The following is a 27,519-nucleotide window of genomic DNA, read 5'->3' as shown; positions in this document are numbered from 1 at the left end:
AAATTGTGAATTACATGAGTCTACAATCTGTTGGTATTAAAATGACCTTTAAACTGGTATCCCTAAGTCCATACACTACCAATTTTGACTTATTCTGTAGCTACACAGGTTACATTTCTAAAGATAAATTCAATTGTCTTACTAACTTGCTCAAAAATTTCAATATTTTCTATTGCCTGTTAGTATCCAAGCTCCTTATCTGCCACGCAGAGCCCTCCAATATCAAACCTCAATCTTCTTTTCCACTACTTCCTTTCATATACCATTTGGGCTAGCCAAACTAGACTCTGCCATTATAGAAACACTTTTCCCTCCTTATCTCACACTGTTTCTTCTACCTGGAATGGTTTTAGACTCATCCCATCAATTCAAATCCAAACAATCCTTCAATGTCCAAATACTGGTAGTGTGAGTTAATGGGTAAGAGAATAAATGCATAAAAATGAAAGCCACCTATGTGTAAGCTGGCCTTCCTGTCCAGCCATACACCCTGGTAACAAGGATCAGAAAACAAATACCTAACGTGATAAGAGTACAGCCGACCCACGCCAGATTCCATGGCTTCTTTCTGCTGAACAGCCTTTGGCTTTGTTTCTTCTGTCCTCTACCAAAGCAACATGTTCTTCCTAATTGGTCAGTAACTGGTTTCTGTACTCATTTACTCACCGAGGATATTCTGTTCCCCAAAAGAAAGGCTTCTGGAGCTCTCCTGCTGGAAATCCTGTGAGAAAGAAAAAATGTTGAGAGATTGATTCAATGATGAGTACCCGGTTCTAGCTATAACACTGAGGTTTCAAAGACCCATCTGAAAGGCACTCCTCCTGGCACTGGGAGCCCTCTAAGAGATCTAGCTGTCTCAATGATATCAATTCAACTGAGTTTGAAATAAGTGTATTAAAGGTTTCAGGGAAACCATTTTGCACTGGTACACTACTGGCAATGTCCAGCCTGCTGTAAGCTGGGCTCCTTCATACATGGCATGCTCATGAGGCTTCAGGCTGTCCAGCAGCTTTGCCTGATACAGAAAGGGCCAACTTCGTGGGCATGCAACCTGTGTAGTCACACAGGCCCCACACAGAGAAGGGTCCTGCACTTAGTTTAATCCTCTCCTGCCACTATCTTGAAATTCTTAATGATTTTATCTTTGAACTTGTATTTTTTGAGTGGAGACTGAGGGGACAATGGAACGTGTGTGTGAGCAGAGAAAATGTGCACAATATGTGTCTGTTGTTCCTAGGAGCCCCATTTACACACAGCATTCACAGTGCCCCAGGAGCACAGGACTCCATCAGGCCCATAGTGCATGGGGGTTCAGCGAGATGCCAAACAAATACAAGGTAAATACAATACATCTAGAACTGAGTAAGCTCTGATAGCCCTAAGAGGCCATACTTTCCATTCAAACCAGAATTTGCTTCAACCACCAAAAGAAGGTAGTGGCATTCTAAGAAACATGAATGACCAAGGAATCCTGTCATAACCTTTCTTATACCTGTTACTTCCCTGTAGTGGCCAAACACCTACACTGAAAATGATGACAGAAAAGGGCAGAGAAAGGGTGAATTATATGGTTTGGCTCTGTCCCCACTCAAATCTCACCTTGAATTGTATTAATCTCCATGTGTCAAGGGTGGGGCCAGGTGGAGATGACTGAATCATAGGAGCGGTTTCCCCCCTACTGTTCTCATGGTAGTGAATAAGTCTCATGAGATCCAATGGTTTTATAAAGGGGAGTTCCCCTGCACAAGCTCTCTTGCCTGCCGCCATGTAAAACATGACTTTGCTCCTCTTTTATCTTCCACAATAATTGTGAGGCCTCCTCAGCCATGTGGAACTGTAAGTCCATTAAACCTCTTACCTTTATGAATTACCCAGTCTCCAGTATGTCTTTATTAGCAGTGTGAGAACAGACTTAATACAATAACCTATAGATTCTTTTCCTTTTAGTCCTTCTTTACTCATCAGTAAACCAAAGGTAGAGAGTATGGTAGACTGTACATGTATTAAGAAGTGAAATAAAAACAGTTGAGTTTTGTTCAGCATTTCCTCCATGCTGGTAAGAACAAAATACATATGTACATACAAGCTACAAAATACAAACTGTGTAATTTTGGTGATTCCACATACAAGTTAAATGCTCTTATGTTTGCATTTAAAACTGACATTGCACAATATTGAGATGAAAAGTAACACTCATGCTAATGACTTAGGTCTTTAATTTTTCTTAGAGTAGCATTGAATAGCAAATAAAACAATACCATGACAAGTTGAAAGAGAAAGGCCATGAAAGATAGGGCAAGGCTTTACATTTTAGCCCCCTCAATGGCATTTTTTCCTGCTTTTGGAACAAGAGGCCCCACATTTTTATTTTGCACTGGGCTTCCCAAATTATGTATCTGACATTGAGTGCAGATGAGTGGGAAACATGCTTTGCTTTGCCCTTGCAACTCACCACTAAATTTTGCACCCTGGGTTGATCCTAGGAACTGTCCTTACAAGTCATCACAGCTGATAGAGCAAAGAATCATAACCAAAGAGAGAGAGAGAAGCCTTCTGTAGTGTCCTTCACTGCTCCAGAGCAACTGTTCCAGGCCCCATGAGACTGAAAGCTCTTTTGTAAGTCAAAATGTTCTTCCTCCCTCTTCTTAACTTTTTTTTCTCTCTCTCCTCCATGTCAGAACACATGAGGAGAAATGAGGACAGGAAAGCAAGTCCTTAATTTAGAAGGGAAATGGTGGTTCTATATAACCCTTATATATATTCTTTATATTTTATTAATAATATCATAGTTTGTGATTTCAAGGGGCAAAAGCCTAACTGCAAAACACAGATGGATCCAGCTACTAGTTCTCTGTCAGTTTCACATAAAGGAAAATGCATCTGATATTATTTTGAAGCAGCAACATCATAATAATCTTCATAATTTCTACATTTCCTTAAATATTTGTGGCATATTTACATCAATATTCCATCCTCTTTTTTTGATTACTTTTAGTAAGTCATTCTGACTCAGACATATATACATATGCAAATATATATTACATATAAATGCAAATCATAGTTTTTATATGAAAACTCAGTTTCACATAATAAATCATCAAAAAGCAATGATATTTCCTATAAGAACAATGATCATAAACCAATGTGATTTCATTATTAAATCATTGTGGCTTATCCTGCCTGGTAATGTGCCCAGCTGGAAGCATTTACGTCCATTGCCAACCTCTTTACAGGAAAACATCTGACACCTGCATGAGCCTCTATTTCTGTCACTTTTGCTGTTAGAAGCCCCAGACTCAAGAGCTGAAGCCATCACATCATTCTGTTCAGCTGTATCTGCTGAGCTTGTTGGGGCCAAGGAACCCAATACTGATAAACAGAAGAATCTGATGCCCTTAGGCATGTTTTGCTGAAGTGAATGGATTAATAGTGTAAGCTGCATTTTTGGAGACGTCAACCAGCTAGAGTGATAGATGGAATCCTACAGGGTCAACTCAATATCTTATCTCATAAAGTGGACAAGTTGTATTTAGCAAAGGTAGAAGTGAAAAATAAGTAGAAAGGGAATTTCTTTTTTCTGCCTTTTTAATAGGTTTTTATGTTTTCTTTCATATCCATTTCTTTTTTTTTTTTTTTTTTTTTTTTTTACCATTTCAACACCACCTCACCACCTGTTTCACACTTTTAAAGTTCCTTTTTCTATCAGTGTACTTATGGGAGGCATTCCTCACAGCATAAATGTCTCTGTGGAGGTGGAGGAGAAGACAGAGGGAGGAGAGGCAGGAGAGGGAGGGAGAGGAAGGAGAGAGACGTTTAACTAGTGGTTGGCAAAAGTTAATAAACGTGATAATAGGTAATACTGGCCAAGATGTAGGAAGCATGTTCATGGGAGTGTAGGTTGTTGCAAACATTTTGGAGATCAATTTAGTCATCTCTTAATGCTTTAAATGCCATTAAAAAAAAAAACGAGTAACTGTGTCGGTATGGAAAAAGCTCTAAGAAATATTAAGTGAAAAACAGCATTAAGTACAGTGTATGGAGTTATTTTGTGTAATGTATGCAAAAGAATAAGCATCCATACATACAGCTATGACACCTGTATTGAAAAGGCAAATTTATTCCAAGGAAATTGATACACTGGGGGAAAATCTAGACATAACTCCAATTTCACATTTGCTTATCCACAAGAAATGCTAGGGAAAAGCAGAAAAATGCACCCAAACGGACTGAGCCATATAGGAATACACAAAATGCACACACGCACACATCTCAACATGACCAACTGCCTCAGTTCACCACGTGCGGCAGGAGCCACACTCACCACATCTGGTGTTAAAACTTACCTTCCAATTTCATGTAACCCTCCTTCCGCCACTACCCAAAAACTCACAAGGGACAACCCCTCCAATACCAAATTACACAAGCAAACTTCTGGTCTTTTCAAAGGAAGGTGCCATATATACTGTAGCATTTGCGTATTTACCCATTTAACATGTATAAAACCGCAGTATCATTTTTACTGGTCTCCCAGCTTTTGTTTTTAATGTGTCACTGATGAAGTTTTTAATTGTTGTGCCCCAACCTCATTTTTCTCATAAGCCCTGAGGCCTTTTATTACATACTTTTGCATAGCACAGTGGTGTTTAAGAACATATATGTTACATTATAGAACTGACTGTATCCATACATGTATGTCTTTATAAACAGACATACCTGCCAGCGGCTTTCAAATTGTATAATGCATCAGATTCACCGGAGGGCTTGTTAAACTACAGATTGCTGGGCCCCAGCCTCAGTTTATGAGTCCGTAAGTCTAGGGTAGGGCTAAGAATTTGCATCTAGCAAGTTCCCAGGCGATGCAGATGCGGCTGGTCTGGGTGCCACAGTGAGAACCACTGCCCGATCACTTGCACAAGTGCACTACAGAATTCATTGCTGCATGGCTTGTAGTTGAGAAGTGTGCAACAAGCTAAATGTCCAAATAAGAGGGCAATTAATTATGGTATAACCATATTGTGGACTGCTATGCAGTAAGTGAAAAGAAAGAGGTAGGTCTTAACATTCCAGCATGGGAAAGAATCCCCAAGACATGTTGTTGGCATAAAGCAAGGTACAGATATAGATATATAAATACCATTTATTTTCTTACATAACTACCCTACCAGTGTGAGCATATACATGTATTGTGTGTATATGTGTATACATATGTAAATTCTTTAAAAGTCTGTAAAATACATATTAAAGTGATCATAGTGGTTACCTTTTGAAGAAAATCAGAATTTGGGGTGGTGGCTGATAAAAAGGGCTCTACACATAAATGTAATGTTTTACATTTTGATTATCCAAAGATAATCAACTTGTGTAATTAAAATTAATTCTTTTAGAAATAAGTGTGTGTGTACACAGGGGCCTGTCGGGGGGGTGGGGAGCTAGGGGAGGGATAGCATTAGGAGAAATACCAAATGTAAATGATGAGTTGATGGGTGCAGCAAACCAACACGGCACATGTATGCCTATGTAACAAACCTGCACATTGTGCACATGTACCCTAAAACTTAAAGTATAATAAATAAAAATAAATAAAATACCCCCTGGATTTTCAAGCCTTAATATGAAAAAATAACATAAAACATCTCTTTAATAATTTTTGTATATTGATTACATCTTGGAATGAAAATATTTTGGGTATATAGGGTTAAATAAAACATATTACTAAAATTAAATAAATTTGAGAATTAGTTTTGTCTTGATTTTGCTTTTAAGGGTGACAATGTCAGGTTAATTTAGTTAATAGAGTAATTTTGTATGATGACAACAGTATGTACGAAAAACCTCCTATTTCTTATTTTAGTTGTTTTCTTATTTATGTATTTTCATGGAAATTGTACCCAAAAAAATAATATATTCTTATCATACATTTCAAGACTTACTTTAATAATTATTACACAGAGGTAGATTTCATAGAATAGCTACACAGTATGTTATGTAACAATTATTAAAATTTCTTTTAGCATCTCAAAAAAAAAGAAGTGTGTGTGTATTATGGAAAATTCTTCTAAAGGCTATTGAAAAACAGTTAACTAAGCTTACATAGTATTATTTTGTTCTTGCATTTGTTAACACCAGCAAATTCCACTCCTATTTCAGGCAAAAATACAAATTGTGGTTATACCGTTTCAATGATTAAAATTCTGACAAAAGAAAATATTGGTCTTTGTAATAACCTAATTATTTATTTATCAGTAATAGTGTCTCTTTCAAATCTGCACCTGGGAAAGCCACAAGAACCTGCTTTTGGTTTTCTACTGGGGTCAACCTCTCATTTTTACTGGTGTTTCTCAATATAATACTCCTATCAGTAACCTAGTTGGAGCTTAGCAAAATACTGACCATAAAAGACAGAGTGCTTTTTTTTTTTTTTTTTTTTTTTTTTTTTTTTTTTACTATACTTTAGGTTTTAGGGTACATGTGCACAATGTGCAGGTTTGTTACATATGTATCCATGTGCCATGTTGATTTCCTGCACCCATTAACTCGTCATTTAGCATTAGGTATATCTCCTAATGCTGTCCCTCCCCCCTCCCCCCCCCCCACAACAGTCCCTGGAATGTGATGTTCCCCTTCCTGTGTCCATGAGTTCTCATTGTTCAATTCCCACCTATGAGTGAGAACATGCGGTGTTTGGTTTTTTGTCCTTGCGATAGTTTACTGAGAATGATGTTTTCCAGTTTCATCCATGTCCCTACAAAGGACATGAACTCATCATTTTTTATGGCTGCATAGTATTCCATGGTGTATATGTGCCACATTTTCTTAATCCAGTCTATCGTTGTTGGACATTTGGGTTGGTTCCAAGTCTTTGCTATTGTGAATAGTGCCGCAATAAACATACGTGTGCATGTGTCTTTATAGCAGCATGATTTATAGTCCTTTGGGTATATACCCAGTCATGGGATGGCTGGGTCAAATGGTATTTCTAGTTACAACATACCAGAATCTCTGGGACACATTCAAAGCAGTGTGTAGAGGGAAATTTATAGCACTAAATGCCCACAAGAGAAAGCAGGAAAGATCCAAAATTGACACCCTAACATCACAATTAAAAGAACTAGAAAAGCAAGAGCAAACACATTCAAAAGCTAGCAGAAAGCTAGAAATGACTAAAATCAGAGCAGAACTGAAGGAAATAGAGACACAAAAAACCCTTCAAAAAATTAATGAATCCAGGAGCTGGTTTTTTGAGAAGATCAACAAAATTGATAGACCGCTAGCAAGACTAATAAAGAAGAAAAGAGAGAAGAATCAAATAGATGCAATAAAAAATGAAAAAGGGGATATCACCACCGATCCCACAGAAATACAATCTACCATCAGAGAATACTACAAACACCTCGATGCAAATAAACTAGAAAATCTAGAAGAGATGGATAAATTCCTCGACAAATACACCCTCCCAAGACTAAATCAGGAAGAAGTCGAATCTCTGAATAGACCAATAACAGGTTCTGAAATTGTGGCAATAATCAATAGCTTACCAACCAAAAAGAGTCCAGGACCTGATGGATTCACAGCTGAATTCTACCAGAGGTACAAGGAGGAACTGGTACCATTCCTTCTGAAACTATTCCAATCGATAGAAAAAGAGGGAATCCTCCCTAACACATTTTATGAAGCCAGCATCGTCCTGATACCAAAGCCAGGCAGAGACACAACCAAAAAAGAGAATTTTAGACCAATATCCTTGATGAACATCGATGCAAAAATCCTCAATAAAATACTGGCAAACCGAATCCAGCAGCACATCAAAAAGCTTATACAGCATGATCAAGTGGGCTTCATCCCTGGGATGCAAGGCTGGTTCAACATACGCAAATCAATAAATGTAATCCAGCATACAAACAGAACCAAAGACAAAAACCACATGATTATCTCAATAGATGCAGAAAAGGCCTTTGACAAAATTCAACAACCCTTCATGCTAAAAACTCTCAATAAATTAGGTATTGATGGGACGTATCTCAAAATAATAAGAGCTATATATGACAAACCCACAGCCAATATCATACTGAATGGGCAAAAACTGGAAGCATTCCCTCTGAAAACTGGCACAAGACAGGGATGCCCTCTCTCACCACTCCTATTCAACATAGTGCTGGAAGTTCTGGCCAGAGCAATCAGGCAGGAGAAGGAAATAAAGGGTATTCAATTAGGAAAAGAGGAAGTCAAACTGTCCCTGTTTGCAGATGACATGATTGTATATCTAGAAAACCCCATTGTCTCAGCCCAAAATCTCCTTAAGCTGATTAGCAACTTCAGCAAAGTCTCAGGATACAAAATCAATGTACAAAAATCACAAGCATTCTTGTACACCAATCACAGACAAACAGAGAGCCAAATCATGAGTGAACTCCCATTCACAATTGCTTCAAAGAGAATAAAATACCTAGGAATCCAACTTACAAGGGATGTGAAGGACCTCTTCAAGGAGAACTACAAACCACTGCTCAATGAAATAAAAGAGGATACAAACAAATGGAAGAACATTCCATGCTCATGGGTTGGAAGAATCAATATCGTGAAAATGGCCATACTGCCCAAAGTAATTTATAGATTCAATGCCATCCCCATCAAGCTACCAATGACTTTCTTCACAGAATTGGAAAAAACTACTTTAAAGTTCATATGGAACCACTATCTGATCTTTGACAAACCTGACAAAAACAAGAAATGGGGAAAGGATTCCCTATTTAATAAATGGTGCTGGGAAAACTGGCTAGCCATATGTAGAAAGCTGAAACTGGATCCCTTCCTTACACCTTATACACAAATTAATTCAAAATGGATTAAAGACTTAAATGTTAGACCTAAAACCATTAAAATCCTACAAGAAAACCTAGGCAATACCATTCAGGACATAGGCGTGGGCAAGGACTTCATGTCTAAAACACCAAAAGCAATGGCAACAAAAGCCAAAATTGACAAATGGGATCTAATTAAACTAAAGAGCTTCTGCACAGCAAAAGAAACTACCATCAGAGTGAACAGGCAACCTACAGAATGGGAGAAAATTTTTGCAACCTACTCATCTGACAAAGGGCTAATATCCAGAATCTACAATGAACTCAAACAAATTTACAAGAAAAAAACAAACAACCCCATCAAAAGGTGGGCAAAGGACATGAACAGACACTTCTCAAAAGAAGACATTTATGCAGCCAAAAAACACATGAAGAAATGCTCATCATCACTGGCCATCAGAGAAAGACAGAGTGCTTTTGTTTAGGGCACAATTGCCAAAGAACCAATCACATTCAGCGGGTGATTACCCCAGGTTCAACTATTTGACTTTTATAGTCATAAATCATACTCTGACGGTAGCTGCAGCTTTCCCAGAAAAGTTAAATGCCTCAATGTGTCTGGGTTTCAGTACACATTATTATAAGCTGCATTAATTAGAGATTTTTTAGTACAAACAAGTATAGAGAAGAAAACAAATGTAGCCCATTATTCCACAGCTCAGACCTCAAGAAAACAAATAAATAAATAAATATACTCAGGCCTAGCAAATTCACACTGTATAGAAGGACATGCAAAAAAGGAATAATTTTCCTTTTGCCCTACGCCTCTCTTCCCCTAACCTAGAACCTACTTTCCGCCACTATCTGTATGGCTCGCTTCAGGTATGTAGGCTAAGATCACCTTTTCATTAACCCCTTCCCTAGTGCTTTTTTAAGGGGCAGGATGTTATCCCACCCACTTTCTTGCTTTGTAACTCATCATAACACTTACCACCATCTAAGATAGTTTACATTTGACTTATTTTGTATGCATTTTCTGTCTTTCCCCAACTAGAATGCAAGTTCCATGACAAAAGGGATTTTTATTTTTTACTATTCTTTAATGGTCATATCTTCAGAGCTAGAACAATACCTGGTTCACGGTAAGCACTCAATAAATATCTGTTGAATGAACTGATTCTGTATCTTGTGAAACTCAGAGGGATGACTGGGGTTGAAGCATTACCTATCATTGTGAGTACAGCTTGTCAGACAAAGTTTAAAACCTTACATGATACTGTTAGTAGTACCAATGTATTACTTCTTGAATTTTCCACATTCAGTACCAGATCTGAGATACATCCCATTATTCAAGTTCTGGTTTTCATTTTCCTTCTAGATGAAAGAATTTGTTGGTTCCATTCTCTTGCTATCATTGCCGAACCAGTGTAGTTTTGAGATCAGCACATTTTTCCAAGAAACTTTCAATCACAATACAGATATTAACAAGCTAAATAGTCCTGCCAGTTTTATGCACATTCCATCACTCCTGTATCCTCTTAGCCCTCCCTGCTGACCCCCAATAAAAGTGGAATATTCTTCCTTTTTATGTTTGTGATATATGCTGGAAAGGGAAAATTAGACAAAATATTGATCAAAGGCCTTTGGTCTGCAGAATATTGAACTAATTTAATCCATTTTCCCTACATTCATTGTTGCTTTCACTTTACTGCAGCATTAATTTTAAGTTCCATATTCATAAGTGTATGGTTCAGAAAACTTATCATACAGAAAATATTTTAAAACATTACCTTCCAACATTGTACGTTATTTGGAAGTTTTTTTTTTTTTAATATTAACACTTACAAATGCTGATGATTTTAGACAACTATGAACCAGACTCAGACATCTTTTCCTGTTATTTCCATGTTTGGTCAGATTTTACAAAATAGGAAGCCTCCAACTTTCATTGCCAGCCTTCAGAAACCCAGACCATGTGCTTTTCTCCTTTCTCTATAGCAAACTTTTGTAAGTGCAGTAACACAATGCAAGACAACTTGAACTCATCTACCTTCAGGAGCATTTCATTCTTAAATTCAACATCTTTTGACTCCTCTGAAGGAATTAGCATTATTGAATTTGTTCATTTAGGATCCCTGCAGCAGCCTCCGGACAGTAGTGACAGAGCCAGGGGCAAATGACAAAGTAAATTCAGTCCAAAAAAAGGTGACCAAGGGAAAATTCCAAAGGAAAATTCAATGGGCTTGAGGATGTGTGGACCAGCATACACATTCAGCTGTGTATTGAACTAAATCTGTTTCTATATTTCCTGTAGCTGCTTTCTCCAGAAATATACTTGGGTTTTTTCATTAAGTGTGTACCTGTGTCTGTTTTCTTTAAGTGTGGATGTTTGTGATAGTTTTGTTAAGGGGTGGACTATGTCAATACATTCTATTGCATTATTAGTTTTGTCAAACAATGGGATATTTGATCATTTGCATGGATTTTTTGATGTATTAATGTGGCTTCAGTACAAGTTGTGACAGTTATTTTTTTTTCAAAAGCCTTAAGTGTGTGCTTATATTACTAAACTACTCTATGTATCAGTCCACATTTCAGGGCTATTGCTGATATATCATCTTATCTACATTATTGTCCTTCTTGGTGAAATTCACTTGGAGTTACCTTCTGCTAACTTCTTTGATTGTTTTACTCGTCCTGTGCAATAGCTTCTACTTCTCTAAGTGAATACGTTTTATGATCCTAATTTTGGAGTGTCAGTCTATTTAGATCCCATTATAAAAACTACTGGGAATAGTTGGGTTTGGTTATGATGATGCAATTTCTATGCATAACCATTGACTACTAACATTTACTGAGCACCTATGGTGTTCTAAGCCACATGGGCAAGCTTTGAACAAACAAATGTCCTCAAAGAACCTACAATCTAGTGAGGGAGAAAGGATACCACTCGACAAATAATCCTATTTTGCAAGACCTAAAGAGGAAGGTAAACCTATACCAAGCTTTCTAAAATATGCTTTTTAATTGAAATATGTTTTAAACTCAGTAGAGAAAAGAAATACTGGATACGTGGGAGTAGATGTGCAGAAGTGTTTTGAGAGGGAGTTATTTATTCACATGTCTAGCTAATGGGTGACAGATGTGGTTTGTAAGATTATTTGGGGTTTGGAGTAGGAATGGTTTAGGAAACTGGTGCTCAAATCTTGGTCTGCAGACCAGCAGCATCAGCATCACCAGAGCACTCCTTAGAGGTGCAAATGTTTGCACCCCCACCTCCCCAGACCTACTGAATAGCACTTCAGGCTATTCTGGTACATGCTAAAGTTGGGACCCATTGGTTTATATCAGGGTAAGTACAGTATTCTCAACCCCAAATGCACATCACCTGGGGAATTTTGTTTGTTTAATATCTATGTCCAAGCCCCTGCCTCAAACCTATTAAGTCACAATCTCTGGGATGGAACCCTGAACATAAGCATTTTTTAAAAGTTCCCCAGGTGATTCGACTATGAAAACAGGTTCAGAACTGTTGGTTTAGGAAGAATAAGGAATTTCTTATGTTTAACTGATCTATAAATCAGCCCTCCTGTCTTTCTGTCATCAACACCATGCATGTAACAATGTAACGTATGATTACTTTTATTAAAATTTTGCACACTATACTTTCAAAACTGAAACTTTACATGCCTTATACATTATTGACTGTAGTAAAGAACAAAAAGAGTTTAAATTGCACCTGCTTTAGAAAATCCGGGATGAATGCTTACTCTAAGAATGAATGTTACATCTTATTCAGGATTAGATCCTGTAATCAGATAAGCCCGACACCATTCTAGAATCTAGGGGGGCCATCAGTCAGGACATGGAAATTGCTGCAATTACAAAGCACTTTTGGTTATGGTTTTTGCTGTAAAATGATTTCATTGTCATCACTGCTAAGATTAATCATGGCTTTTTTTTTTCAAGTTGGCATCTTGCAGTAGTTTGGTGAATGCCAACCTTCCCCTTTCCAGAAAGTATCAAGTTCTAACAGCTGTGACTCCTGTCAAGGGATTCAGCAAGATGCCTTAGCCATCTGCTGGCTTCCTGCAGGTAACCTCCTGCCACCACATCTATCAGCCTAGAGCTGACAAGCAGAAAGCAGCTTCTGAAATCTGCCCTCCATCTTGAAACCTTCTCTGCTGGCCCTTCTATTCTTTTTCTGCCATAATTACCTTTAGGCTGCAATAAAGAGAACCTCCCTTCATCCCTGCCACCCTTTACCAGGGTGACCAACCATCCCTGTCTAGCTGGGACAGAAGGGGCTCCTGGGATGCGAGACTTTCTGTGCTAAAACTGGGATGGTCCCAGGCAAACCGGGAGAAGTTAGTCACCCCACCTTTACCCAACAAGTCTGACCTCTTCTGCATTTGCTGCATTTTTACAGCTCAGTGGTTCTCAATCTTTGGCATCTTGCAGAAGTTTGGTAGTTAAGACCTTTTTAAAACATAAATTGCTGGGCCCAAATCCCAGAGTCTCTGATTCAGTACGTAGGGCCAGATAATGCCCATCTATCACAAGGGATGCTGATGATCCAGGGACTACACTTTGAGAACCACTGCTATAGTTTAACATCTGGCAAAGAAAACACTCATTTCCTTCCACTATGAAGCTCAGTGTCTCATATTCTACTCATATTCCAACAGGTCCTCTCATTTATTGATTGCTGTACTAAGCATTTGAAACTTACACTAGCAGCAGGGATAGTCAGCTCAGGCCTGGGAGCATGGTAGGTACTCAACAAATGCTTATGTGGGTTCACTGAACCATATCTGGTTATGCAATAATGGTCTCAAGAATGAAATGTGACTGACATTTTCCCCATATCGGTTAGACAAAAAACTGAGTCTCTCTATTCATTTCCTCCAACAGTATCTTTAAGATGCAACTCATTAAAGGTTAAACCATCTCATCTGTTGTTAGTGGAAATACAAATTTGTACTGCTTTCTTGAGAGAAGTTGGGTAAGATGCATTTCAAAACCCTCAAATGGGGCATACCATTTGATACAGCAACTCCTCCACTTCTAGGAATTTACTCTAAAGAAATGGTCTCAGATTTAGACAAAAAGCCACAAAACTTATCAATACAGAGGGTTGTTTAACAATAGGGAAACAGCCTAAATGTCCATTGGGAAGTAATTAAATAAATTAAGGTGTTTTCTCAATTGAACACTACACTCAATGACTTAGAAGAATATGTAATAAATGGAAAAAAATATTCATGTTACAATGTTCGGTGGGGAGAAAGTAGTACTATTGGATGAGTCTGTAGTTAATTTAAACTGTAAAATATTTGTAGATAAACATACATTTCAGTGGTATTCAACAAAAGTATTAACCATGACTATCTTTAAATGATACTAACTTTTTAAATTTTTAGTTCACCTAAAATTTTTCTAGATTTTCTACAACAAATATGAACTACTTTTGTAAGAAGGGTAAAAAAAATTGATTTTTTAAAGAGAAGACAAATGAAACTGTGACCATCAAGGTCAATTAATGCGATTTCTCCCTGACATCCTGACTCCTGTTCCCATGGCTGGTTTTTAGGTCCCCATGCTCACCTCACCCTGGCTTACTTACATCAGGTAGTTGCCAGTGAGTGCCCCACTCACACCCTGTCTTTAATCAGGTTGACTCTGATCATCATTTCATGCTTTCCTACTACCAGCCCTGCAGCCAACCTGACCAGTGCACTATGTCTGAAAACAGCATTTAGAAACACCCTACAGGCGGCAAATTGCATCCATACAGGCACTGGTTCTGGGACTTACCATGGTAACAGGAATCCCATGAGATTGCAGAGCTTTCCAGATGAGGCTACCTTTGTCCTCCCAGGACACTACCCAGAACACCATTCTCAGATGCCTCCTTGGTTAGGCTCCAGAAACTGGGGGGCTGTATCAGGACCTCCAAATTCCTCAACTAGACCAGAACAAGAATGCCTTAAAATAGGTGTAGCAGGTCTGGGCATGGTGGCTCACACCTGTAATCTCAGAACTTTGGGAGGCCGAGGCAGGTGATCACTTGAGGTCAAGAGTTCGAGACCAGCCTGGCCAACATGGCAAAATCCTGTCTCTACTAAAAATATGTATTTAAAAAAAATAGCCAGGCGTGGTGGTGAGTGCCTGTAGTCCCAGCTACTCAGGAGGCTGAGGCAGGGGAATCGCTTGAACCCAGGAGGCGAAGGTTGCAGTAAGCCAAGATTGGGCCACTGCACTCCAGCCTGGGTGACAGAGTGAGACTCTGTCACAAAAACAAAAACAAAAAAGTTGTAGCAGGTGTTCCACAAACTTGCTAAGTGCATCATCTGTCAATTTCACAAACTATTCGAAGTTTGTTCATGACTTAACTTCAGCTCACTTAACAAAACTTTTAAAATCTCAGTGTAAATTTTGGAAAGTAAAGCCTTTTGGGGTAGTATATCAAAATACTTTTAAGCTAGCTTATGGAATAACCCCTCCTCCACTCTTCCCATAAGCTAAAGACCCAAGTAGATCACAGGCTTAGCCAAAAAGCTTGCAGAGAACAGCACTCTTAGAAGAGGCAATAATGAACTGCTCGATGCCACCACCCTTTTGGACATGAAATCAGTAGGACTTGGGGACCATCTAAACTTCTCACTCTCACCTCCTGGCTGCCTTACATTCTATAATATCTTGTTTCCATACCAGAAGAGAAAGAGAAACAATCCCCCAACCAGTGAACGAGCAGCATGGGTGAGGGGATGATATAATAATGATTACTCTAACACATTTATATCACACCCTTAACCTCTTCGGAGCGTGTTCATGTATATCATCTCATGGCTATTTTTTATTTTATTTACTTTTTATTTTTATTTTTGAGACGGAGTCTCACTCTGTCACCCAGACTGGAGTATAGTGGCACGATCTCAGCTCACTGCAACCTCCGCCTCCCGGGTTCAAGTGATTCTCATGCCTCAGCCTCCCGAGTAGCTGGGATTACAGGCACTGGCCACCGTGCTCAGCTAATTTTTGTATTTTTAGTAAAGACAGGGTTTCACCACATTGGCCAGGCTGGTCTTGAACTCCTGGCCTCAAGTGATCCACCCACCTCAGCCTCCCAAAGTGCTGGGATTACAGGTGTGAGCCACTGCACCCAGCCTATCACATGACTGTAATTCTCACATTTCCTATCCAGTTTTGAACAGTGTAGTGTGACGATAAACAGGATGCAATCAGATAAGCTGGGTTATACTCCCAGCTCTGCAATTTGCTAGTTGTGCAGTCTTTTGCAAGTTACATCACCTCTCTGAGCTTCAGTTTCTTCTTCTGTAAAATGAGCCCATAATACCAAGTTTACAGAACTATTGTGAAGATTAGAGATAACATACATTAAAGTACCTGGCATAATGGTTGGCATATTAATGGTTCCTCAGCAAAGCGTAGCTGCACAGAACAGTTATAATCTCCATTTGATGGAAGTCCTGTAAAGCCCTAGTGGAAAAGTTAGAAAATTACAGTAGTCCCCCCCTCTTGTCCTTGGGGGATATGTTCCAAGACCCCTGGTGGACACCTGAAACCTCAGATAGTACCAAACTAATACACACACACACACAATGCACAAATTTCTTTTTCCTCCACAACTTCACGTATAGAAGATTCGTTCTTAATGTAGATCTTAGCAACCTCAGTATATGATTTCTTTTTAAAATTCCTTAAGTGGAGAACTTTCACCTTAGCACTGAAAGGAAGCTTCTCTTTGGCATACCTGAATTGCCAGCATCACTACTCTTATGCTTTGGGGCCATTATTAAGTAACATAAGGGTACTTGGGCACAAGCACTATCACGGTTGATCTGATAACTGAGACAGCTACTAAGTGACTAACAGGCAAGTAGCATATACAGCATGGATACACTGGACAAAGAGATGATTCACGTCCCAGGCGACACAGAGCTGGATGGCATGAGATTTCATCATGCTACTCAGAATGGCACACAATTTAAAACTTAGGAATTGTTTACTTCTGGCATTTTCCACTGAATATTTTCAGAACTTGGTTGCCCATAGGTAACTGAAATAATGAAAAGCAAAACCATGGATAAGGGAGGATCACTGTGCTATCTGTATTATCATTATGCAGTTATTTGACAATCATCTCCTGGGATATGATTTATACACTTCCTACTCCTCCTCACCCCTGTCATTGCCTAAGTTTAGGCCCTCCCCGTCCTTCTCTTGAGCCATTTGCAAAACTCCTAACTGGTCTTAGTGGCTGCAATCTGTCCCGCTCCAGACCATGATCTTTAATACTAGGATTAAGGAAGTTGATATGGTTAGGCTGTGTTCCCACCCAAATCTCATCTTGAATTATAGCTCCCATAATTCCCACATGTTGTAGGAGGGACCCAGTGGGAGGTAATTAAATCATGGGGGCAGGTTGTTCCCATGCTGTTCTCATGATAGTGAATATGTCTCATGAGATCTGATGGTTTTATAAATGGGAGTTCCCCTGCATACACTCTCTTGCCTGCCACCATGTAAGACATGCCTTTGCTGCTCCTTCGCCTTCCACCATAATGGTGAGGCCTCCCCAGCCATGTGGAACTGTGAGTCCATTAAATCTCTTTCCTTTATAAATTACCCAGTCTTGGGTATGTCTTTATTAGCAGTGTGAAAACAGACCAATACAGAAGTAAAACTTAAGTTATCTGCCTCCCCTCAAAAAAACTATACTAGCTCCCTCTGGCCTGTTCTTTGACATGACCCACAAAGCCTTCCTTCCACATATCATCTCCCATCATTCCCTTTGCTGTCTCTTCCACCAGTGCAAGCTGTGCCCCAGCATTTGTGGCCATCTCACAGTCTGTTCCTGTGCTATGTTCTGCCATATCTGCTGCCTTTGCACCAAACAACAGTGCTTCTTCCTGAATGCCCTAATCTCACTTCTCTGCCCAGAGAAATTTCTTTTTCTTTCCAAAGTCCACTCAAACATCAGTTTCATAGGGAATCCAATCTTGACTCCCCCAGGCTTAATTGCCCCTCCACTGTGGCTCCCAGAATGCACTGCACACCCTTCTGTTGCACACTCACCATGATGTCCTCTAAATGACCTGGTAACAAGTCTCTCTCTCCCAGCTCCTCAAAAGCAAGGACTAATAGCTAATGTTTATTGAGTGCCTACTATGAACCATACTCTATGCCAAGCATTATATATATATATATATATATATATATATATATATATATATATTAGTAGTAACCATCCTATAGGGTTGATTAAATGATATTATACATACAATATTAACACATATATAAGTTATATATAATTTAATATATACTTATATATTACATATTGATATATATTATATAAATATATAATATATGTATAATTTATAATATATAACTATAAGTGTATTTTAATATTAGATATTATAATTAATATTTATTATTATATATTAATATATATCTAATATTAGATTATAAAATGTACTAGATAACATTATATATTATATATATAGTATCATTTAATCTTCACAAAAACCCTACAGGATGGTTACTACTATTATCTCAATTTTACAGATAATTAAACTAAGACTTAAAGATGTTAAGTAACTTGCCCAAGGTTGCAAGTTATTAGTGGCCAAGCCAGGATTCAAAATCAAACTGTCATACTTCAGAGCTCACACCCTTAACCACTAAACCACACAAAGTTATATATCCTCCTACCAAACTCAGTTAGCACCTGGGCATGCTCTAATAGCTATATTAGTTACCTCTTGCTGTGTAACAAATCATCCCCAGACATAGTTGCTATCTCCCCATTTCTCTGGGTCAGGAATTTGGAAACAGCTTATTTGGGTGGTTCTGTATCAGTGTCTCGTGAGGTTGCAGCCAAGATGTCGGCCTGGGCCACAGTCATCTGAAGGCTTGGCTGCACTGGGGATCTACTTCCAAGATGGTGCACTCACATGGTACTCCTAACGGGCAGGGGGCCCCAGTTCCTTCACATGTGGATCTCTCTGTGAGCTCCCTGAATGCCCGCACAACGTGGCGGTTGGCTTCCTCCAGAGTGAATATTATCCAAAAACAAAAGCCACGATGTTTTTTATGGCCCAGCCTCAGAAGTCATAATCTAGAATTTCCATAGCATCCTATTAGTTACAGTGGTAAGCCTTACCCAGTGTGGCAGGGGACTAGACAGGGGCATGAATACCAGGAAGTGAAAATCATTGGGGCCTTGAAAATTCACTTGAAAATCAAGTGAATAAGTGGAAAAAAATTACTAAGAATTGCTCTGAGTGTCAGGACCTCTTTTAGGTAGTGAGAAATTTGGATGAGGTGACCACTTAAGTTTCTTTCTAGCTCTAAAAACAATGGAAGACTATTCCCAAATTCTATATATTAGTCTTATTTTCTCATGTCCCCAAATGGAACATCAAGTGGATTCAAAGATTTAATTTCATTGAATTCCAAGAGAAGCCACAGGTGAGTATTTGCTAACTTAGCTTTTACTTTATGGTTTTAGGCAGAGCAAATGAAGTATGAGAAATTCTCCGAGTTTGAAACACAGTGATTTCCTCAACAGCAAAACAAATCTATGTTTGATTTCCAGATTAATTCCATAATTCGATGCCAACATAAGCCCAGCCTCTGGACAAAGGCTTATCTTCTTTAGCAGAATATCTGTGATCAAACTGAGGGAAAAAAATCCCTTGTGTATAACAGCAAAGATAACAAAATCATTGGTTTTAGCCCTTAGGCCATGCTTGTTTTCAAGCCAAGATCTTATCTGTTTAAAATACTTCTTTAATTTGATTTGAGATGTATGAAAATAAAAACTAAATACTTAAATGAGGTGCTTTTCAAATATTCATTGACATTGAATACTTAAAATGAATTTTCTTCTAAAGACCAATCCATGTTAGTAGACATGAAAACCAAGTATGAGCTGTTCACTCTTCCCACCACTACCACTACCTGAATAGATCCAAAGAACCACGCAAGCTGAGTCAGAACACTCCTCATTGGCACACTGGAGCCCACTCTCTCAAAGCACGCTACTCTAGGGGCTGGCAAACTGCAGCCTTGCCACCTGTTTTGTAAATAAAGTTTTACTGGAACACAGCCAGGCTCATTGGTGTATGAACTGTCTATGGCTGCCATGGCAGAATTGAGAAATTGCAACAAAGACAGTATGGCTTGCAAAGCCAAAAATATTACTATCTGGCAATTTACAGAAATAGTTTGCCAATCCCTGGTCTACACCTCTACAGACTTAGCCTGAGGCAACCTATTATTAGCTCCAGATGTCCATGCATACTATACGCTGTTCCAAACATTTGTATGGAGAAAAGGAGCAGTGTTCCTATTTATTTTGAGGTGTCACTTAACATACAGTAAACGCATAAATTTTTGTTGTTGTTAAAGACAGGATCTTGCTCTGTCACCCAGGCTGGAGTACAGTGGCATAATCAGAGCTCACTGCAGTCTCAAACCCCTGGGCTCAAGCAATCCTCCCACCTTAGCCTCCAGAGTAGCTGGGACTACAAGCGCATGCCACCACACCTGGCTAATTTTTTGTTGTTTTTTGTAGACACAGGGTCTTGCCATATTGCCCAGGCTAGTCTCGAACTCCTGGGTTAAAGCAATCCTCCCACCCTGGCCTCCCAAAGTGCTGGGATTACAAGCATAGGCCACAAATCTTAATGATAGAACACGGTGAGTTTTTACTCTTGTATCACCTGTGTAACCACCTCTGAGATCAAGATAAAGAACGTGTCACATGCCTCCTCTCAGTCAATACCCCCAACAAAGGTAGTCATTATTTTAACTTCTATCATATAGATTTATTTGCCTGTTCCTGAACTTTATACACATGAAACAGAACAGTATTTAGTCTTATACCTGGCTTCTTTTACTCAGCATTTAGTCAGTTGCATGCATACATATTATAATGTGGAACATTATAATATAATAAAATCTCTTTTTTTTTTTTTTTTAAGACAGAGTCTCACTCTGTCGCCCAGGGTGGAGTGCACTGGCGCAATCTCGGCTCACTGCAACCTCCGCCTTTTGGGTTCAAGTGATTCTCCTGCCTCAGCCTCCCGAGCAGCTGGGATTACAGGCACCTGCCACCACGCCTGGCTAATTTTTATATTTTTAGTAGAGATGAGGTTTCACCATGTTGGCCAGGCTGGTCTCGAACTCCCAACCTCAGGTGATCCACCTGCCTCAGCCTCCCAAAGTGCTGGGATTACAGGCGTGAGCCACCATGCCTGGCCTAAGATCTCCTGAGGGCAAAAGTTTGAAATAATCCCTCCCTGCCCATCTTTATATTTTGCTGTTTGTCCTGTGACACAATGGTTATCGCAGGGACTCCTGGCATGCCAGGTTTAGATATAGAAGCTCTGAGCTTGGCAATGTGCTGGCACTTTACAAATTCATCTCATTAAACCTTCCCCTAAAACCCTATGGGCTAGTTAGCCTCAACATGTGGCAGACAGGACAATAGGGGTCTGGAAGGATAAAAACCTCAACTAAGGCCATACAAACTAGGTCTCTGATTCACGTTCTCACCTTGCCCCTCTGAAAAGCAGCGAGATCAGTGTCACAGTTATCACAAAGTTAGGGTTAAGCACCAATCATTTCAGATTTTTGTTTTCCTCTTTAACCACCTTATTCAAATATAATTAAATTTTATGACAGCTACTGAGTATAACTCCTCATACAGCAGATTTAAATCATTATAATTTCACACTACGCTACATGTCTAAACACATTGCTACCCAGCTTGACAAGGGAAGAAAAATAAGAAGTTGTAACCACCCTGTAAAAATCTAAATTGAAAGATGGCCACAAATCATAGGGTTCCACACAAAGGCATGGATTTGAAAAAGAAAAAAAAAAAAACTACAGGTTTTTCTATTTTCTGTTCAAGTCTCTATTGCGTGCAGAAGCAGATTTAAGTAGCATAAATCAGAAAATGATAATGGGAACTGAATGAAATTGTCATAAATCACGTTACTAAGTATAGTTACATCTTAGATGTAAAACCCAATTAAACAGATGGCCACATGCTGTCAGAATCAGCCCCTAATCAATAAAGATGTTCATTTTAGAGAATCACCTCAATTTTTCACTTCTTCAGCGAAGCAAAAAGAAGGCAGTTGTAGGGTGGGGGAAGTCCCAGGAAACCCGGTGGGGAAGTGTGTAAGAAGAAACTCCACCTGTCTTAATTTGTAGTCCAGAAAATCAGAAAGGAGAGAGGGGAAAAAAAAAGTCACCCAAAGGATTCCTTGTCATCTTGCCTGGGAATGTAACTTACAGTGAGAGCAAGCACTGGTCATTAAGAAAACAGAAACAGCTTGAATCTCTTAATTAAAATACTGTTTCAAATTGTTCATTTTAAAAAACCCCTCTGCCCATGAGCTTTCATGAAACCATTGGGTTACCCTGTAATGGTTTCTTCCTCAGTAAACCTCTGATAGGATTAGCCCTTCCCAGGCAATAAAAAGGCTGAGCAGGGGTGAATCCTGGAGATGGAACTATTATTAGACACACTTAAGTACCCCAAGGAGCAGTAAGCCTTCAGTGACATTTTAAAGTGAATGCGGAAACGTCGGCTTTTCTTGCATAAGAGCTGATCTCTTACAGTCGCTAGACTGGTGAAAATTAAATCTACCAATGCCAAGAGCTGATGAAAATGAGGAACAACAGAAACACTTCTGTACTTTGGAACACCAGCTTTGGAAAACATTTGATGTTATCTGGTAGATAACTTCTTCCTATCAGCCGATAATTCCACTCCTGGGTGTATACCCTCAGACGCTTGTTTCAAGAGACATTCACAAGAATATGCAGAGCAGCACTGTTCATAAACAAAAACCCGGGTGTGGGGATACATAGGCTGGACAATAGAAGAATAAACAATCTGGGGGTACAGTCATGAAATATTATACGGCAGTGAACGTGAAAACAACCTACCACCACGTGCTACACGGACAAATCCTAAAAACATGTTGACTGAAAAATCGCAGTTGTTTAAGATTGCATACAGTAAGATACCATTTTTATTATGCTAAGAAACAAGTAAAAATAACATTGTTTAGGGATACCTATATAAATAAAGTTTTATTTTAAAAAAACAAAAATGATAAACCCTCAAATCAGAAGAGTGTTACTTCTGTGGTGAGAGGGAGGGATGGTTCCTGATGGGGTGAGGGCGTCATAGGCACATATTAATTTCGTCATGTTTTCATATATTCTTTATAACTCATATGTGCCAAAATGTTACATATGTTCTTTTGCATGTACCAAATATTAGACAATAAAACGTTCTTAAGTGAATAATCGAAACAATTTCTATTTCCCAATAGAATATCCTAAATGTGATTATAATTAATAATAAATTATTATAAGTATTAGTTATAATTAATAACTCAAATATCCTAAGTTCCCATATAACATATGCAACTTAGTTCTCAAGTTGGCATTTAGGGCCTTAAGAAAGCAATGGTAGTTTCGCGATAATGAATATTTATACAGTAAGAAGTGTCATTCAAAATATTTAACAACTTACTTAGTTATGTAAATTAATGTATAAATTAAAAAATCCCGCCATCTGCTTGTCTTTCGTCTTTCTGTTCATTTCTCTCTCAGACCAGAGTCGGGCAGAGTCTGCCATTCCTAACAGTGGCCACACGAGGGCGGCTCTAAGAAGATGTGCCAGCTGGTAGTGAGCAGCCACAGCCTTCGGGCTGTTCCCGCTGACCAGAGTCCTGTAGGAACAACGGCCAGTATGGAGGACCCACGGCAGACTGGCCGACTAGCCAGAGGGAAGGCAGGATGCCTCCCTAAGGAGGTGGCCTGGCCTTTGAATAAAGATTTGAAGGAAATGGGAGCATAAACCAGGCAGGTTACTTGGGGAAGTTTTCCAAGAGAAAGCAAACCCCAGGTATAAATGCCCCCAGAGCAGGGCGTGTCAGATGTGCTCTACAAACACGAAGGAGGCCAGTGTGGCTGGAACAGAAGGAGGGAGGAAGGGGGACAGTAGCAGGAGGTACGGGCAGAAAGATAACAGACCTTAAGGCCATTATAAATAATTTGGCTCTTTCTCTGAGTGAGATGGGATGCTGATAAAAGCTTTTGAGCAAAGAAGTGACACGATGTGATTGTAAAACATCTTAAAATCGCTACAATATTATATTTAGAATGGACTGAAGGGGGGTAAGAACAAAAGCAGGGAGGCCAATGAGGAGGCTATTACCATAATCCAGGTGGGAGATAGTAGTGGTATGAACAAGGGTGATAAATTCCATCCCCTGCATTCAACACTGTAGAAATGTGATTAAAACCATGAGATTAGATGTTATCAACAAGCAAGTGAGCAAAGATGGAGAGAAGAGAACAGAAAAGGTGCGAGGACTGAGCCTTGGGGCATGCCATCATTAAGAGATATGGGAGATGAGGAGAAACCAGCAAGGATTTGAGCAAGAGTGGCCCACTCTCCCCAAGACAAGCCACCACCAACCGGAATTTGGTGTTTGTCATTCTCATGAATGTCTTTACACTTACACTACAAATGGATGGACCTCCAAACCATGTGTAGAATTGTTCTGCATGATTTTCAAATTTATTTATATAGTATCATACTTGATATATTTTCTCAAGTTGTTTTACTTGTGAAATTCATCCATGTTAATATATGTTGCTCATTTTTCACTGCTGTATGGTATTCCTTTGTGTGAATATGCCACATTTGGACTCATCTTCCTGCAGAGGAATATGTAGTTTATTTTGCTTTTTCTACTATTATAAATAATACTGTTATGAGCATTTTTGCATGGGCTTCTTTATGCCTTGTGCAAGAGTTCTCTAGGGCAGCTGTTCCCAAACTTTAGCATGCATTACAATCACCTGCAGGTTTTATTGCACCAGATTTCTGAGCTCCACATCCAAAGTCTGATCAATAGACCCAAGGTGGGGCCTGGGAATTTGCATTTCTAACAAGATCCCCCATGATGCTATTACTGCAGGTCCAAGGACCGCATTTCAAGAATCACAGCATTAGAGCACATTCCAGGAGCACATATCATGGTCATAGGTATGCATGCACATCTTCAGCTTTTTGAGATATTGTCAAATTGCCCTGCAAAGTGGATGAGCCAATCTATCTTTCCACCAGCAGTGAGTATGTGTCCTTATTGCCAAGGCTGGATGCTGTCAAACTTTTTATTTGCGCCAATCAGATCTTAATAATTTTTTAAGGCCAGGTGCAGTGGCTCACGCCTGTAATCCCAGCACTTTGGAAGGCCGAGGTGGGCAGATCACTTGAGGCCAGGAGTTTGAGACCAGCCTAGCCAACATGGCAAAAACCCATCTCTGCTAAAAATACAAGTAAAAAAAATTTAGCTGGGCGTGGTGGTGCACACCTGTACTCCTAGCTACTCAGGAGGCTGAGGCACAAGAATAACTTGAACCCGGGAGGCAGAGGTTGCAGTGAGCCAAGATCGCACCACTGAACTCCAGCCTAGGTGACAGAGGGAGACTCTGTCTTTAAAAAAATAATAAAAATAATAATTTTAAAAAATTTATCCTGGTATTTTTAATTACATATACCTGATGCATGTAAGTAGAAAACCTCAAGACATAACTTCCTAGCATTAATAAGAATATTTCCAAGCTTCTTTCTTACATAGAGATGGTCCACTCGGGTTCTACAATCTGCTCAGTTACCTGCTGTTTCCCCCACCAATCCTAGGAATGAATAAAATGGCATGGACAAAATCAGTAAGGCCATTATGAAAGGAAAGTGGAAACTTGCTCCTTTTCATGGCAAACTTCATTATGGTTTAATTTGGCTTACTGTAGTTGATTTTTTTTTTTCAATCAATGGTGACAGAAAGCTTTAAAAAAAACTAGTGAGGTGAAGAGAGTGAGAAAAATTTGGCACATAGGTAGGAGTACAACCTCCCTTCACCAGCATACCCTGCCACTCTTGGGGGAAATAAGGAATGCCTTACCCTCCATCATAGTCATGGAAAAGTTCTTTCCATTTTATACTAGATTACCGAGGAGACAAGGAACCAGTACTCACGGATCTGGTTGGTGGATGCACTGTAGAAGGCATTGACGGTCGTTGGATTTGTAAACCACCTGTAGAAAAAGAAACAAATACCAGAGAGTAATCATCATTATACAGGCAGGAGGGAAGCAAAGACAAACGCAGCGTGGCTGGGTTTATTAGCAGATAACATGGAACAATGGGGATGTTGGACATGAGGGGAAATTATTCCCTCAGTTTAGGGCTACTGTACTGCTCAATGAACAATCTCATCCTAAACTGAACATGGCTCAATGAAAATATATTAACATGCCCAGTTATTTATTGTTACTAACTTGTGTTTTTGAAAAAGTTTTAAAGAGAAATTCTAGAATCTAAAGGGCTCTCCCTGCAAATGGAAACACAGCAACTATATATTTGCCAGGCCCTACTCAATGGGTTGAATGGACAACTGTGTTTCTATGCTGCATCGCCTCTGGCCTGTCCATTTAAAAGTTCTGGATTGGTGACAACACAGAGGTCCATTTAAAGAAAGATGAATAAAGTCCAACTATGCTACCCAGAGGGTCTGCCCGCTCCAGTGGAAAGTGTACTGCCTCTATCACTAACTAGCTGAATTGTGTGGGAAGAGTCACCTACCTTCCTGGGGTTTGGTTTTAGCTATAAAATTAAGGCATTGCATTAGGACATCTAAAGGATCCCTTCTATCTAAAAGGAGTCTACACCCAAACCTTAAATGCACAATAGGTTACTGGGATCAGCAGTCAGCAAATTTTTTTCTGTAAAGAATGAGATCATAAATATTTTAGGCTTTACAGGCAAAGAGGCAAAATCAAGGATATTACGTAGGTACTTAAGAGCAAACTGTCCACAGTTTTACTGATGAAATTCAAAAAATAATAGTAGTAATCAAGTACAATTATTTCTCTTTTTTCTTTCAGAGACAGCATTTCGGCATGTTGGCCAGGCTGGTCTCAAACTCCTGACCTCAAGTGATCCACCCACTTCAGCCTCCCAAAGCTGTGGGACTACAGGCGTGAGCCACCATGCCCAGCTGAGTACAATTATTTCTAATACAGGCCTATTAATGAGAATAATGGAATTATTTTGGGATGAGATAACATTTTGCTTAATTGGGGTTCAAAGTTATGCTTCTCCAATTTGGAGGTTCCTCAAAGAACTAAAAATGGAGCTACCATATGATCCAGCAGCCCCACTGCTGGTTATATACCCAAAGGAAAGAAAATAATCAAAGAGATATCTGCACTCCCATGTTTGTTGCAGTGCTGTTCACAATAGCCAAGATTTGGAAAGCAGCCTAAGTGTCCACCAACAGGTGAATGGATAAAGAAAATGTGGTACATATACACAATGGAGTACTATTCAGCCATAAAAAGAATGAGATCCTGTCATTTGCAACACATGGATGGAACTGGAGGTCATTATGTTAAGTGAAATAAGCCAGGCACAGAAAGACAAACATTGCATGTTCTCACGTATTTGTGAGATGTCACGTATTTGTGGGATCTAAAAACCAAAACAATTGAACTCATGGAGATAGACAGTAGAAGGATGGTTACCAGAGGCTGGGAAGGGCGGTAGGGGAATGGGGGAGAAGTGGGGATGGGTAATGGGTACAAAAAATGT

General features: G+C 39.3%; 1 protein-coding gene across 2 annotated transcripts in view; it reads right to left on the bottom strand.

Moving 5' to 3' along the window:
• The window catches only part of PHEX (phosphate regulating endopeptidase homolog X-linked), a 220,776-nt gene that overhangs the window by 37,769 nt on the left and 155,488 nt on the right, over positions 1-27,519 (bottom strand). For both annotated transcript variants that reach the window (XM_030806771.1, XM_003261145.4), the window contains exons 15-16: positions 25,906-25,964; positions 667-721 (exon numbers count right to left, since the gene is read on the bottom strand). In XM_030806771.1, the coding sequence (XP_030662631.1) occupies positions 667-721; positions 25,906-25,964 (114 nt within the window). The remainder of the gene's footprint in view (positions 1-666; positions 722-25,905; positions 25,965-27,519) is intronic.

This window comes from Nomascus leucogenys, chromosome X, assembly GCF_006542625.1.
Source record: "Nomascus leucogenys isolate Asia chromosome X, Asia_NLE_v1, whole genome shotgun sequence".
In the NCBI taxonomy this organism is placed as follows: Eukaryota; Metazoa; Chordata; class Mammalia; order Primates; family Hylobatidae; genus Nomascus; species Nomascus leucogenys.
This window is presented reverse-complemented; position numbering and strand designations above follow the sequence as displayed.